Source organism: Scyliorhinus torazame, chromosome 6 (genome assembly GCF_047496885.1).
Source record: "Scyliorhinus torazame isolate Kashiwa2021f chromosome 6, sScyTor2.1, whole genome shotgun sequence".
NCBI classification, from domain to species: domain Eukaryota; kingdom Metazoa; phylum Chordata; class Chondrichthyes; order Carcharhiniformes; family Scyliorhinidae; genus Scyliorhinus; species Scyliorhinus torazame.
Genome location: NC_092712.1, coordinates 312587389 through 312602990, shown reverse-complemented (window position 1 = coordinate 312602990; position 15602 = coordinate 312587389). Strand labels below are relative to the sequence as shown.

Below are 15602 nucleotides of genomic sequence, written 5' to 3'. Positions count from 1 at the left end.
GTCTGGGAGCGCTGACCGAGAAATATGGGTTGCCCCAAGGGAATGCATTCAGGTATATGCAACTGAGGGCTTTTGCGAGGCAACAGGTGAGGGAATTCCCGCAGCTCCCGACACAAGAGGTGCAGGACAGAGTGATCTCAAAGACATGGGTGGGGGATGGTAAGGTGTCAGATATATATAGGGAAATGAGGGACGAAGGGGAGACTATGGTAGATGAACTAAAAGGGAAATGGGAAGAAGAGCTGGGGGAGGAGATCGAGGAGGGGCTGTGGGCAGATGCCCTAAGCAGGGTAAACTCATCGTCCTCGTGTGCCAGGCTAAGCCTGATTCAGTTTAAGGTATTACACAGGGCGCATATGACTGGAGCACGGCTCAGTAAATTTTTGGGGGTGGAGGATAGGTGTGCGAGGTACTCGAGAAGCCCAGCAAATCATACCCATATGTTTTGGTCATGCCCGGCACTACAGGGGTTTTGGATGGGGGTGACAAAGGTGCTTTCAAAAGTAGTGGGGGTCCGGGTCGAACCAAGCTGGGGGTTGGCTATATTTGGGGTTGCACTAGAGCCGGGAGTGCAGGAGGCGAGAGAGGCCGATGTTTTGGCCTTCGCGTCCCTAGTAGCCCGGCGCAGGATATTGCTAATGTGGAAAGAAGCCAAGCCCCCGGGGGTGGAGACCTGGATAAATGACATGGCAGGGTTTATAAAGCGAGAGCGGATTAAGTTCGTTCTAAGGGGGTCGGCTCAAGGGTTCACCAGGCAGTGGCAACCGTTCGTCGAATACCTCGCAGAAAGATAGATGGAATGGAAAAAAGAAGGCAGCAGCAGCAGCCCAGGATTGGGGGGGAGGGGGGGAGGAACCAGAAGGACTCTCAGGGTTTTTAATATATACTGTATAATATGTATAGGTCGTTGCTACAGATAATTATATATTGGACTGTTAAATTATATTTTTGGAGAGTGTTACTTGTGATAAGGCAGTTGCCAATTAGGGTTGGTTTTCATTTTTGTTATTTATTATTTATTCATTTTCTGTTTATAAAATAGGTCATTGTTATTTGTGTTGTTATAATATTGTGTAAAGGATGCACAATGTACTGTGTTGGTTGACCAAAAATTTTCAATAAAATATTTTATTAAAAAAAACAAATAGAAGATCTCAAGATGCAATATTCTGCACTGGCCATGAGTCTGCCCATTAAAGGACTTGGGAAAAGCTGATAATTCTAGCCTCCGTGAGGCAGGGGCTCACAAACTGTGAGTTGCAACTCCAATTGTGTTCCCGAAGACGAGATTTTGGGGGTCGCTAGTTCCGAGGCAGCAATAATGTTTGGACTGAGTTTTGACAGGTGCATGGTTAATGTTTGTGGTCTTTTCTCCTGTTGGCAGGTGTGGCTTAATCTGCTCTGTGGCCCTGTTGGTGCTACAGTCATAACCTTTAAAAAAAAAAGGTAGCCAGTCTTCGCTTTTTTCAGGACAAATTTAGTCGTTTTAAATCCACCCCCGTCCCCAACTCGAGCTCAACGACCACAGCATCACCTGCCCCCAAGCCCTCAAATTTTCACTCCGGGGCACACAAAGTCTGAGGCATTAAAATGGGGTCCGATTGGGAAATAGTTTTGGAAGCGTTGCCTTGACTAGTATGGAATCCTGTTTCAAAACACAGGCATACCCCAATAAAGGGCAGGGTTTAAACATTAAATTCCCGCTGGATAATCTGTGAAAGTGCTTCCAACCTGAAGTTGTGATTGGAGAGAGCGGTGAGCTAACAAACTTTGCACCACGTTTGTTCGATCCAAACAGTCAATGCAATTGGTCCGGAAAGCTCCTTCCTGCTGTAGCACCATGTTCCCTTCAGAGTCCACCAAGAAATAACTATTATTAAAACAGAAAACCAAGTGATTACGTTTTTAAATGGAAACAGGTCACAATTTCTTTGTAATCAAAGTATCATAACTTTAATATCTGTGGGTAATTAAGTCTTTTTAAGGATTTCCATTTCATGTACAAAGCACGAAACCGACTCACCCATACTCATCTTGTTGGTCTGCTACACAATCCAAAAGGATTTGAAGTCGGTCCCATCTCATCCGGCTGCATTCCTTGTGGAAATCAAATGCACAGTATCTAAAATCAAATGGACAGCACAAGGATTAGTGATCTTTAAAATAAATAATTCAGAAGCGTTACGCCCATCATGGAGGAGGACGCAGTGTATCAGTTTGTGAAATTCCAACGACCGGAAGCCGATGAATATTCCGGCACGGTTGACCTTGCAGAAATAATAATGGACATCAGCAAGATAGAATTTGAAAAAAAAAAAACCCAGATCGAGTGAAACGTGCCTCAGTGAGAGTTCCACCGTGGGGAGGATGTGGAAGGCACAACCACAAGAAGTGGAACAGGAAATTTGTAGAAATGTATTTAGGAGGATGTCAGGAATAGAAAGTTACGCTGATAGGGCTAGATGCTGGAAGGTGTGGGGATGCTCGAGTTGAGCATAAACGTTGGCAACAGCTTGCATTCATATAGCACCTTTAATATTGTTAACTCAAACGAGTATTTCAAGCAAATCTCCGGGCCAGAGCTGATGCCACATGGTCTATGGTGTTTGTCCCAGTTGAAGACAGGTCCACCTCATTTAATAGGGCTCTAATTGGGATGGCACGGTGGTCAGCACTGCTGCCTGCGGTGCTGAGGACCCGGTTTTGATTCCGGCCCACTGTCTGTGTGGAGTTTGCACATTCTCCCCATGTCTGCGTGGTTCTCACCCCCACAACTCAAAGATGTGCAGGTTAGGCGGATTGGCCACGCTAAATTGCCCCTTAATTGAGAAAACAAATAATTGGGTACTCTAAATTTTTTTTTTTTTTTTAATAAATAGGGCGCTACTAAAATGACCAATTCTAGATACATCATGTTCTGCCTGAAACAGCAATAGAGGAAAAGGTTATCGGTCTTGAAGATGATGGCGGACATCTTCATCCAAACTCCGATAGATAAAATGCTCTGCCCAGTCTCACAATTCTCCCTTCTAATTAATCTTTATCATAATAATAAAATAATAATAATCTTTATTCATCCAATCTTTATTCATCTTTATTATAGATTTAGATTTCATAGAATTTCAGTGCAGAAGGGACATTCGGCCCATTGAGTCTGCACCAGTCCTTAGAAAGAGCACCCTACTTAAGCCCACGCCTCCACCCTATCATCGTAACCCAGTAAACCCACCTAAACTTTTAGACACCAAGGGGCAATTTGGCATGGCCAATCCACTCAACCTGCACATCCCTGAACCATGGGAGCAAACCGGAGCACCCGGAGGAAACCCATGCAGACACGGTGAAAAAGCACAAACTCCACAGAGTCATCCGAGGCCAGAATTGAACCCAGGGACCTTGGAGCTGTGAGGCAGCAGTGCTAATCGCTGTGCCAGCGTGCTGCTAGATTTGTAGAAATTAAAGGCACCAAGGGGCATGGGGAGAGAGCAGGAGTATGGCGCTAAGATATTTAATCCAACTGATCGCAAGAAATTTCGGAAGGAAAGAGGGGTAACTGTAAGTGGGCTCAACGAATGAGCTACCTATCTATCCCTTAAACCAGGAGAAAGACAGCCTTGCAAAAGGTACAGTATAATGAGCAGAGATTCTAATACCATTATTCACAGGCAGTGCAAGGAATGGTCCTGCATAATGTAGTAATGTAGAAATGTTTTCTTTTCAATAGTCTCATAAATAGCGGAGCCACAGATGCACTAAGCATATTTTGGTTGCAGACGCAAGAGTGGAAAGGCATTTGGTGACTGAAAGCGTAGATCAGAAACAAAATGGAGGAAAATGAAAACAGCCTGATAAACATCAGCCCACCAGTCTAAAAAGGTGGTTGGTGAGGTGGGGATAGAGCAGGGGAGTGGGCCTAGGGAGGGTTGGTGCAGACTTGATGGGCCAAATGGCCCTCCTTCTGCACTGTCAGGATTCTATGATTTCAGACCTGACTGACTTCATGAATTTACTGGAGGAAGCAAGATCGCCAAAGTAGCAAGGGAGAGGGGTATAGTCATACAAGGCTGTTAATAATGTACTACATGATTGAGCTTTTACAAGCCAAACTCAAGTCGGTTACAAGGATCAGACAGTGATGCGGATTAGTAACTGATTCGTGGTATGAAGGACGGAGAAGGGTGTTCCAGAGTCACAGAATCATTACAGTATAGGCGGAGCCATTCTGGGGTCAGAAGAAGGGGAGGATTCTTCAGGAATATGTGCTGGAGCCTCTCCTGATCTTATCATACATAAATATATTCACAGATTCAGTACAAGTGATAGCAGTCTGTAAAACCACAACTGCGAACTAAAATAAATGTGGCTAAGACATGCGGCTTCACTTGGGTTGATGAATGGCAAACAAAGTTTGATCCCAACAAATGATCTATTTGCATTGGAAGCAAAGAAAAAACAGGAGACTGTTGCTGTTCCAAGAATGGATAGAACGTGCCGAGAGGGAAGTCGAGAAATCATGGGGTGTTAGTTAACTTGCAGCAGTTCACCATTGCCAAACAGTGCGAGGCAGAAAATAGTGCAATGGGTTTAGTGCTAAATCAATTAATCTCAAAAAACCCAATAAGGCCACATGAACTCGTAGATTTACTGCTCAACTCATTGAGAACAGGACACACGCTTCCAATGGCTGCAACACAAGGAGGACACGGTGTAGAGGAACGGAAGCGGATAACCCAGGATGTTAAAGGGTTCAGGTGCAAGGAGCAACTGGGGTTGTCCTGTGCGACCGACGAGCAAATTCCTTACAGAGAGGTACCACACGTGAAAACACTTACTGGGATAAACTAAACCTCAAACTATATTTTCAAGTACATACAGGCTCCAGGGGATGAGAGCAAAGGCTCAGAGGTTATGAAGGGCAAATTTCAGGACAGAAGTTGGGAACATTTCCTAATGTTGGGGGTGAGGAATAACTAGCAGAGCTCCAGGAAAAATGTTTGAGATTGAAACTCAGAGACTGAATTAATTTACAAAATAGTCGTGTTGGCCTGACAATGTATATCGGATTACTTCCAACATCCTCCACCTTGTTTCTGATTTTCGTTTTCCAATCACTGCAGTAGGAAGATACTGGGGGCTGCATTTTGGAAGGTTTGATCAAATGGGTCTTTACTTGAACCTTTCTTTGAAAGATAGTTTGGGTCAGTTTATAACACTCTCACCAAGCCCACTTCATACTTTTATTTTTAGCTAGTGGTGCTCCCTCTGCACTGACCCCCCCCCCCCCCCAGGGCGCACCCTCTGCACTGACCCCCCCCCCCCAAAACAGCGGGGCGCTCCCTCTGCACTGACCCCCCCCCCCCCCCCCCCCAGCAGCGGGGACGCTCCCTCTGCACTGGCCCCCCCGCCCCTCCCCCCCAAAAGCAGCGGGGCTCTCCCTCTGCACTGCCCCCCCCCCCCCAGCAGCGGGGCGCTCCCTCTGCACTGACCCCCCCCCAGCAGCAGGGTTGCTCCCTCTGCACTGACTCCCCCCACCCCCCCCCAAGCAGCGGGGCGCTCCCTCTGCACTGCCCCCCCCCCCAGCCAGCGGGGGCGCTCCCTCTGCACTGACCCCCCCCCCCCAGCAGCGGGGGGCGCTCCCTCTGCACTGACCCCCCCCCCCCAGCAGCAGGGTGCTCCCTCTGCACTGACCCCCCCAAGCAGCGGGGCGCTCCCTCTGCACTGACCCCCCCCCCCCAGCAGCGGGACGCTCCCTCTGCAGTGACCCCCCCCCCCCCCAAGCAGCGGGGCGCTCCCTCTGCACTGACCCCCCCCCCCCCCAGCAGCAGGACGCTCCCTCTGCACTGACACCCCCCCCCCCCCCAAGCAGCGGGGCGCTCCCTCTGCACTGACACCCCCCCCCCCCCCAAGCAGCGGGGCGCTCCCTCTGCACTGACCCCCCCCCCCCCCAGCAGCAGGGTGCTCCCTCTGCACTGACCCCCCCAAGCAGCGGGGCGCTCCCTCTGCACTGCCCCCCCCCCCCAGCAGCGGGGCGGTCCCTCTGCACTGACCCCCCCCCCCCAGCAGCAGGGTGCTCCCTCTGCACTGGACCCCCCAAGCAGCGGGGCGCTCCCCTCTGCACTGACACCCCCCCCCCCCAGCAGCAGGTGCTCCCTCTGCTCGGACCCCCCCCCCCCCCAGCAGCGGGGCGCTCCATCTGCACTGCCCCCCCCCAGCAGCGGGGCGCTCCCTCTGCACTGACCCCCCCCGCCCCTCCCCCCCCAAAGCAGCGGGGCGCTCCCTCTGCACTGCCCCCACCCCCCCCCAGCAGCGGGGCGCTCCCTCTGCACTGACCCCCCCCCCCCAGCAGCAGGGTGCTCCCTCTGCACTGACCCCCCCCCCCCCAAGCAGCGGGGCGCTCCCTCTGCACTGCCCCCCCCCCCCCCCCCCCAGCAGCGGGGCGCTCCCTCTGCACTGCCCCCCCCCCCCCCCCCCCCAGCAGCGGGGCGCTTCCCTCTGCACTGACCCCCCCCCCCCCCCCAAGCAGCGGGGCGCTCCCTCTGCACTGCCCCCCCCAGCAGCGGGGCGCTCCCTCTGCACTGACCACCCCCCCCCCCCCCAGCAGCAGGGTGCTCCCTCTGCACTGACCCCCCCAAGCAGCGGGGCGCTCCATCTGCACTGACCCCCCCCCCCCCCCCCAGCAGCGGGGCGCTCCCTCTGCACTGACCCCCCCCCACCCCACCCCCCCCAGCAGCGGGGCGCTCCCTCTGCACTGACCCCCCCCCCCCCCCAGCAAGCAGGGTGTCCCTCTGCACTGACCCCCCCAAGCAGCGGGGCGCTCCCTCTGCACTGACCCCCCCCCCTCCCCCCCAGCAGCGGGGGCGCTCTCCTCTGCACTGACCCCCCCCCCCCCCCCAGCAGCGGGGCGCTCCCTCGACACTGCCCACCCCCCCCCGCCCCTGCCAGCAGCAGGGTGCTCCATCTGCACTGGCCCCCCCCAGCAGCAGAGTGCTCCCTCTGCACTGACCGCCCCCCCCCACCCCCAAGGGCGCTCCTCTGCACTGACCCCCCCCCCCCCCCAAAGCAGCGGGGCGCTCCCTCTGCACTGACCCCCCCGACCCCCCCCCCCCCCCCCCCCCCCCAGCACATAGCAGGGTGCTCCCTCTGCACTGACCCCCCCAAGCAGCGGGCGCTCCCTCTGCACTGCCCCCCCCCAGCAGCAGGGTGCTCCCTCTGCACGGACCACCCACCCCCCCCCCCCCCAGCAGCGGGGCGCTCCATCTGCACTGCCCCCCCCCCCCCCCCCCTCTGCAGCGGGTGCTCCCTCTGCACCCCACCCCCCCCCCCCCCCCCCAGCAGCGGGGTGCTCCCTCTGCACTCCCCCCTCCCCCCCCCCCCCCCCCCAGGGCGCTCCATCTGCACTGCCCCCCCCCCCAGCAGCGGGGTGCTCCCTCTGCACTCCCCCCCGCCCCCCCCCCCCAAGCAGCAGGACGCTCCCTCTGAACTGACGCCCCCCACCCCCCCAAAGCAACGGGGCGCTCCCTCTGCACTGCCCCCCCCCCCCCAGCAAGCAGTGTGCTCCCCCAGCACTGACCCCCCCCCCCCAAGCAGCGGGGCGCTCCCTCTGCACTGCCCCCCCCCCCCTGGCAGCGGGCGCTCCCTCTGCACTGCCCCCCCCCAGCAGCGGGGTGCTCCCGCCGTACTGGCCCCCCCCCCCCAGCAGCGGGGTGCTCCCTTACACTGACCCCGCCCCCACCCTCCCCCAAAGGCAGCGGGGTGCTCCCTCTGCACTGACCCCCCCCCCCCCCACCACCGAGCTGCAGGGCGTTCCCTCTGCACTGACCACGCCCCCCCCCCCGCCCATCAGCAGCGGGGCGCTCCCTCTGCACTGACCCCCCCCCCCCCCAGCAGCGGGGCGCTCCCTCTGCACTGACCCCCCCCCCCAGCAGCAGGGTGCTCCCTCTGCACTGACCCCCTCCCCGCGCTCCACTGCACTGCCCCCCCCCCCCCCCAGCTGCGGGGTGCTCCCTCCGCACTGACCCCCCCCCCACCCCCCCAAAGGCAGCGGGGTGCTCCCTCTGCACTGACCCCACCCCCCCTCCCCCAAATGGCAGCGGGGTGCTCCTCTGCACTGACCCCCCCCCCCCCCCCCGAGCTGCGGGCGCTCCCTCTGTACTGACCACCCCCCCCCGCCCATCAGCAAGCAGGGTGCTCCCTCTGCACTGACCCCCCCCCCAGCAGCGGGCGCTCCTCTGCACAGACCCCCCCCCCCCAGCAGCGGGGCGCTCCCTCTGCACTGACCCCGCCCCCCCCCTCCCCCAAAGGCAGCGGGGTGCTCCCTCTGCACTGACCCCCCCCCCCCCCCCACCACCGAGCTGCAGGGCGTTCCCTCTGCACTGACACGCCCCCCCCGCCCATCAGCAGCGGGGCGCTCCTCTGCACTGACCCCCCCCCCCCCCAGCAGCGGGGCGCTCCCTCTGCACTGACCCCCCCCCCCAGCAGCAGGGTGCTCCACTGCACTGCCCCCCCCCCCCCAGCTGCGGGGTGCTCCCTCCGCACTGACCCCCCCCCACCCCCCCCAAAGGCAGCGGGGTGCTCCCTCTGCACTGACCCCACCCCCCTCCCCCAAAGGCAGCGGGGTGGCTCCCTCTGCACTGACCCCCCCCCCCCCCCCGAGCTGCGGGGCGCTCCCTCTGTACTGACCACCCCCCCCCCCCGCCCATCAGCAGCAGGGTGCTCCCTCTGCACTGACCCCCCCCCCCAGCAGCGGGGCGCTCCCTCTGCACAGACCCCCCCCCCCCAGCAGCGGGGCGCTCCTCTGCACTGACCCCGCCCCCCCCCTCCCCCAAAGGCAGCGGGTGCTCCCTCTGCACTGACCCCCCCCCCCCCCCCCCCCAGCAGCAGGACGCTCCCTCTGCACTGACCCCCCCCTCCCCCCCAAAGCAGCGGGGCGCTCCCTCTGCACTGCCCCCCCCCCCCAAGCAGCGGGGCACTCCCTCTGCACTGACCCCCCCCCCCCCCCCCAGCAGCAGGTGCTCCCTCTGCACTGACCCCCCCCCCCATGCAGCGGGGCGCTCCCTCTGCACTGCCCCCTCCCCCAGCAGCGGGGCGCTCCCTCTGCACTGACCCCCCCCCCCCCCCCAGCAGCAGGGTGCTCCCTCTGCACTGACCCCCCCAAGCAGCGGGGCGCTCCCTCTGCACTGACCCCCAACCCCAACAGCGGGGCGCTCCCTCTGCACTGACCCCCCCCCCAGCAGCGGGGCGCACCCTCTGCACTGACCCCCCCCCCCCAGCAGCGGGGCGCTCCCTCTGCACTGCCCCCCCCCCCAGCAGCGGGGTGCTCCCTCCGTACTGACCCCCCCCCCCAGCAGCGGGGTGCTCCTCCGCACTGACCCCCCCCCCAAAGGCAGCGGGGTGCTCCCTCTGCACTGACCCCCCCCCGCGCTCCCTCTGCACTGCCCCCCCCCCCCCCAGCTGCGGGGCACTCCCTCTGCACTGACCCCCCCCCCCCCCCCCCCCCCCCCCAGCAGCAGGGCGCTCCCTCTGCACTAACCCCCCCCACCCCCACCAGCAGCGGGACGCTCCCTCTGCCCTGACCCCCCCCCCCAAAGCAGCGGGGGCGCTCCCTCTGCACTGCCCCCCCCCAGCAGCGGGGCGCTCCCTCTGCACTGACCCCCCCCCCCCCAGCAGCGGGGCGCTCCCTCTGCACTGACCCCCCCCCCAGCAGCAGGGTGCTCCCTCTGCACTGACCCCCCCAAGCAGCGGGGCGCTCCCTCTGCACTGACCCCCCCCACCCCCCCCCCCCGCCAGCAGCAGGGTGCTCCCTCTGCACTGACACCACCCCCCCCCCCAAGCAGCGGGGGGCTCCCTCTGCACTGCCCCCCCCCCCAGCAGCGGAGCGCTCCCTCTGCACTGACCCCCCCCCCCCCCAGCAGCAGGTGCTCCCTCTGCACGGACCCCCCCCCCCCGCCCCCAGCAGCGGGGTGCTCCCTCTGCACTGACCCCCCCCAAGCAGCGGGGCGCTCCCTCTGCACTGCCCCCCCCCCCAGCAGCAGGGTGCTCCCTCTGCACTGACCCCCCCAAGCCAGCGGGGCGCTCCCTCTGCACTGCCACCCCCCCCCCCCCAGCAGCAGGGTGCTCCCTCTGCACGGACCACCCCCCCCCCCCCCAGCAGCGGGGCGCTCCATCTGCACTGCCCCCCCCCCCCCAGCAGCGGGGTGCTCCCTCTGCACTCCCCCCCCCCCCCCCCCCCCCCAGCAGCGGGTGCTCCCTCTGCACTCCCCCGCCCCCCCCCCCCAGGGCGCTCCATCTGCACTGCCCCCCCCCCCAGCAGCGGGGTGCTCCCTCGGCACTCCCCCCCGCCCCCCCCCCAAGCAGCAGGACGCTCCCTCTGAACTGACGCCCCCCACCCCCCCAAGCAACGGGGCGCTCCCTCTGCACTGCCCCCCCCCCCCAGCAGCAGTGTGTATCCCCCTGCACTGACCCCCCCCCCCAAGCAGCGGGGCGCTCCCTCTGCACTGCCCCCCCCCCCCCTGGCAGCGGGGCGCTCCCTCTGCACTGCCCCCCCCCCAGCAGCGGGGTGCTCCCTCCGTACTGGCCCCCCCCCCCCCAGCAGCGGGGTGCTCCCTTACACTGACCCCGCCCCCCCCCAAAGGCAGCGGGGTGCTCCCTCTGCACTGACCCCCCCCCCCCACCACCGAGCTGCAGGGCACTCCCTCTGCACTGACCACGCCCCCCCCACCCGCCCATCAGCAGCGGGGCGCTCCCTCTGCACTGACCCCCCCCCCCCCCAGCAGCTGGGCGCTCCCTCTGCACTGACCCCCTCCCCCCCCCCAGCAGCGGGGCGCTCCCTCTGCACTGACCCCCCCCCAGCAGCAGGGGTGCTCCCTCTGCACTGACCCCTCCCCGCGCTCCTCTGCACTGCCCCCCACCCCCCAGCTGCGGGTGCTCCCTCCGCACTGACCCCCCCCACCCCCCCAAAGGCAGCGGGGTGCTCCCTCTGCACTGACCCACCCCCCCTCCCCCAAAGGCAGCGGGGTGCTCCCTCTGCACTGACCCCCCCCCCCCCCCCCCCCCCCGAGCTGCGGGGCGCTCCTCTGTACTGACCACCCCCCCCCGCCCATCAGCAGCAGGGTGCTCCCTCTGCACTGACCCCCCCCCCCCAGCAGCGGGGCGCTCCCTCTGCACAGACCCCCCCCCCAAGCAGCGGGCGCTCCCTCTGCACTCCCCCCCCCCCCCCCCCAGCAGCGGGGCGCTCCTCTGCACTGACCCCCCCCCCCCCCAGCAGCAGGTGCTCCCTCTGCACTGACCCCCCAAGCAGCGGGCGCTCCCTCTGCACTGACCCCCCCCCCCCCAGCAGCGGGACGCTCCCTCTGCACTGACCCCCCCCCCTCCCCCCCAAAGCTGCGGGCGCTCCTCTGCACTGCCCCCCCCCCAAGCAGCGGGGCGCTCCCTCTGCACTGACCCCCCCCCCCGCCAGCTGCAGGGTGCTCCCTCTGCACTGACACCCCCCCCCAAGCAGCGGGGCGCTCCCTCTGCACTGCCCCCCCCCCCAGCAGCGGGCGCTCCCTCTGCACTGCCCCCCCCCCCCACAGCAGGGTGCTCCCTCTGCACTGACCCCCCCAAGCAGCGGGGCGCTCCCTCTGCACTGACCCCCCCCCCCCCCCCCCCCAGCAGCGGGGCGCTCCATCTGCACTGGCCCCCCCCCCAGCAGCGGGGTGCTCCCTCTGCACTGACCGCCCCCCATCCCCCAGGGCGCTCCTCTGCAGTGACCCCCCCCCCCCCAAGCAGCGGGCCGCTCCCTCTGCACTGACCCCCCCCCCCCCAGCAGCAGGACGCTCCCTCTGCACTGACACCCCCCCCCCCCCCAAGCAGCGGGCGCTCCCTCTGCACTGACACCCCCCCCCCCCCAAGCAGCGGGGCGCTCCCTCTGCACTGACCCCCCCCCCCCCAGCAGCAGGGTGCTCCCTCTGCACTGACCCCCCCAAGCAGCGGGGCGCTCCCTCTGCACTGACCCCCCCCCCCAGCAGCAGGGTGCTCCCTCTGCCACGGACACCCCCCCCCCCCCCCAGCAGCGGGGCGCTCCCTCTGCACTGACGCCCCCCCCCCCAAGCAGCGGGGCGCTCCCTCTGCACTGCCCCCCCCAGCAGCGGGGCCGCTCCCTCTGCACTGACCACCCCCCCCCCCCCAGCAGCAGGGTGCTCCCTCTGCACTGACCCCCCAAGCAGCGGGGCGCTCCCTCTGCACTGAACACCCCCCCCCCCCCCCAGCAGCGGGGCGCTCCCTCTGCACTGACCCCCCCCCACCCCCACCCCCCCAGCAGCAGGGCGCTCCCTCTGCACTGACCCCCCCCCCCCAGCAGCAGGGTGCTCCCTCTGCACTGACCCCCCCCAAGCAGCGGGGCGCTCCCTCTGCACTGACCCCCCCCCCCCCCCCAGCAGCGGGCGCTCCCTCTGCACTGACCCCCCCCCCCCCAGCAGCGGGGCGCTCCCTCTGCACTGCCCACCCCCCCGCCCCTGCCAGCAGCAGGGTGCTCCATCTGCACTGGCCCCCCCAGCAGCAGAGTGCTCCCTCTGCACTGACCGCCCCCCCACCCCCAGGGCGCTCCCTCTGCACTGACCCCCCCCCCCCCCAAAGCAGCGGGGCGCTCCCTCTGCACTGACCCCCCCCGACCCCCCCCCCCCCCCCCCCCCAGCAGCAGGACGCTCCCTCTGCACTGACACCCCCCCCCCAAGCAGCGGGGCGCTCCCTCTGCACTGCCCCCCCCCCCCAGCAGCGGGGCGCTCCTCTGCACTGACCCCCCCCCCAGCAGCAGGGTGCTCCCTCTGCACTGACCCCCCCAAGCAGCGGGGCGCTCCCTCTGCACTGCCCCCCCCCAGCAGCAGGGTGCTCCCTCTGCACGGACCACCCCCCCCCCCCCCAGCAGCGGGGCGCTCCATCTGCACTGCCCCCCCCCCACCCCTAGCAGCGGGGTACTCCCTCTGTACTCCCTCTGCACTCCCCCCCCCCCCCCCCCCCCCCCCAGCAGCGGGGTGCTCCCTCTGCACTCCCCCCCGCCCCCCCCCCAAGACAGCAGGACGCTCCCTCTGAACTGACGCCCCCCACCCCCCCAAGCAACGGGGCGCTCCTCTGCACTGCCCCCCCCCCCAGCAGCAGTGTGCTCCCCCAGCACTGACCCCCCCCCCCAAGCCAGCGGGGCGCTCCCTCTGCACTGCCCCCCCCCCCCCTGGCAGCGGGGCGCTCCCTCTGCACTGCCCCCCCCCCAGCAGCGGGGTGCTCCCGCCGTACTGGCCCCCCCCCCCCCAGCAGCGGGGTGCTCCCTTACACTGACCCCGCCCCCCCCTCCCCCAAAGGCAGCGGGGTGCTCCCTCTGCACTGACCCCCCCCCCCACCACCGAGCTGCAGGGCGCTCCCTCTGCACTGACCACGCCCCCCCCCCGCCATCAGCAGCGGGGCGCTCCCTCTGCACTGCCCCCCCCCCCCCCCCAGCAGCGGGGCGCTCCCTCTGCACTGACCCCCCCCCCCAGCAGCAGGGTGCTCCCTCTGCACTGAACCCCCTCCCCGCGCTCCCACTGCACTGCCCCCCCCCCCCCCCCCCCAGCTGCGGGTGCTCCCTCCGCACTGACACCCCCCCACCCCCCCAAAGGCAGGCGGGGTGCTCCCTCTGCCTGACCCCACCCCCCCTCCCCCAAAGGCAGCGGGGTGCTTCCCTCTGCACTGACCCACCCCCCCCCCCCCGAGCTGCGGGGCGCTCCCTCTGTACTGACCACCCCCCCCCCGCCCATCAGCAGCAGGGTGCTCCCTCTGCACTGACCCCCCCCCCCAGCAGCGGGGCGCTCCCTCTGCACAGACCCCCCCCCCCAGCAGCGGGGCGCTCCCTCTGCACTGACCCCGCCCCCCCCCTCCCCCAAAGGCAGCGGGGTGCTCCCTCTGCACTGACGCCCCCCCCCCCCCCCCCCCCCCAGCAGCAGACGCTCCCTCTGCGCTGACCCCCCCCCCCCCCCAGCAGCAGTGTGCTCCCTCTGCACTGACCCCCCCCCCCCAAGCAGCGGGGCGCTCCCTCTGCACTGCCCCCTCCCCCAGCAGCGGGGCGCTCCCTCTGCACTGACCCCCCCCCCCCCAGCAGCAGGGTGCTCCCTCTGCACTGACCCCCCCAAGCAGCGGGGCGCTCCCTCTGCACTGACCCTCCCCCCCCCAGCAGCGGGGCGCACCCTCTGCACTGACCCCCGCCCCCAGCAGCGGGGCCGCTCCCTCTGCACTGCCCCCCCCCCCAGCAGCGGGGTGCTCCCTCCGTACTGACCCCCCCCCCCCAGCAGCGGGGTGCTCCCTCCGCACTGACCCCCCCCCCCAAAGGCAGCGGGTGCTCCCTCTGCACTGACACCCCCCCGCGCTCCCTCTGCACTGCCCCCCCCCCCCCCCAGCTGCGGGGCACTCCCTCTGCACTGACCCCCCCCCCCCCCCAGCAGCAGGGCGCTCCCTCTGCACTAACCCCCCCCACCCCCACCAGCAGCGGGACGCTCCCTCTGCCCTGACCCCCCCCCCCCCAAAGCAGCGGGGCGCTCCCTCTGCACTGCCCCCCCCCCAGCAGCGGGGCGCTCCCTCTGCACTGACGCCCCCCCCCAGCAGCGGGGCGCTCCCTCTGCACTGACCCCCCCCCCAGCAGCAGGGTGCTCCCTCTGCACTGACCCCCCCAAGCAGCGGGGCGCTCCCTCTGCACTGACCCCCCCCCACCCCCCCCCCCCCCGCCAGCAGCAGGGTGCTCCCTCTGCACTGACACCCCCCCCCCAAGCAGCGGGGGGCTCCCTCTGCACTGCCCCCCCCCCCAGCAGCGGAGCGCTCACCTCTGCACTGACCCCCCCCCCCCAGCAGCAGGGTGCTCCCTCTGCACGGACCCCCCCCCCCCCCCCCCAGCAGCGGGGCGCTCCATCTGCACTGCCCCCCCCCCCCCAGCAGCGGGGTGCTCCTCTGCACTGACCGCCCCCCCACCCCCCAGAGCGCTCCCTCTGCACTGACTCCCCCCCCCCCCCCCCCAGCAGCAGGACGCTCCCTCTGCAATGACCGCCCCCCCACCCCCAGGGCGCTCCCTCTGCACTGACTCCCCCCCCCCCCCCAGCAGCAGGACGCTCCCTCTGCACTGCCCCCCCCCCAGCAGCGGGGCGCTCCCTCTGCAGTGACCCCCCCCCCCCCCCAGCAGCAGGGTGCTCCCTCTGCACTGACCCCCCCCAAGCAGCGGGGCGCTCCCCTCTGCACTGCCCCCCCCCAGCAGCAGGGTGCTCCCTCTGCACGGACCACCCCCCCCCCCCCAGCAGCGGGGCGCTCCATCTGCACTGCCCCCCCCCCCCAGCAGCGGGGTGCTCCCTCTGCACTCCCCCCCCCCCCCCCCCCCCCCAGCAGCGGGGTGCTCCCTCTGCACTCCCCCGCCCCCCCCCCCCAGGGCGCTCCATCTGCACTGCCCCCCCCCCCCCAGCAGCGGGGTGCTCCCTCGGCACTCCCCCCGCCCCCCCCCCAAGCAGCAGGACGCTCCCTCTGAACTGACGCCCCCCACCCCCCCAAAGCAACGGGGCGCTCCCTCTGCACTGCCCCCCCCCCCCAGCAGCAGTGTGTATCCCCCTGCACTGACCCCCCCC

At 66.1% G+C, this 15602-nt stretch overlaps 1 protein-coding gene across 2 annotated transcripts in view; it reads right to left on the bottom strand.

The window, feature by feature from the left end:
• Positions 1–15602, bottom strand: part of sacm1lb (SAC1 like phosphatidylinositide phosphatase b) — an 88871-nt gene that overhangs the window by 16394 nt on the left and 56875 nt on the right. For both annotated transcript variants that reach the window (XM_072510083.1, XM_072510084.1), the window contains 2 exons: positions 2024–2122; positions 1732–1870 (listed from right to left, as the gene is read on the bottom strand). In XM_072510083.1, coding sequence (XP_072366184.1) covers positions 1732–1870; positions 2024–2122 — 238 coding nt within the window. The remainder of the gene's footprint in view (positions 1–1731; positions 1871–2023; positions 2123–15602) is intronic.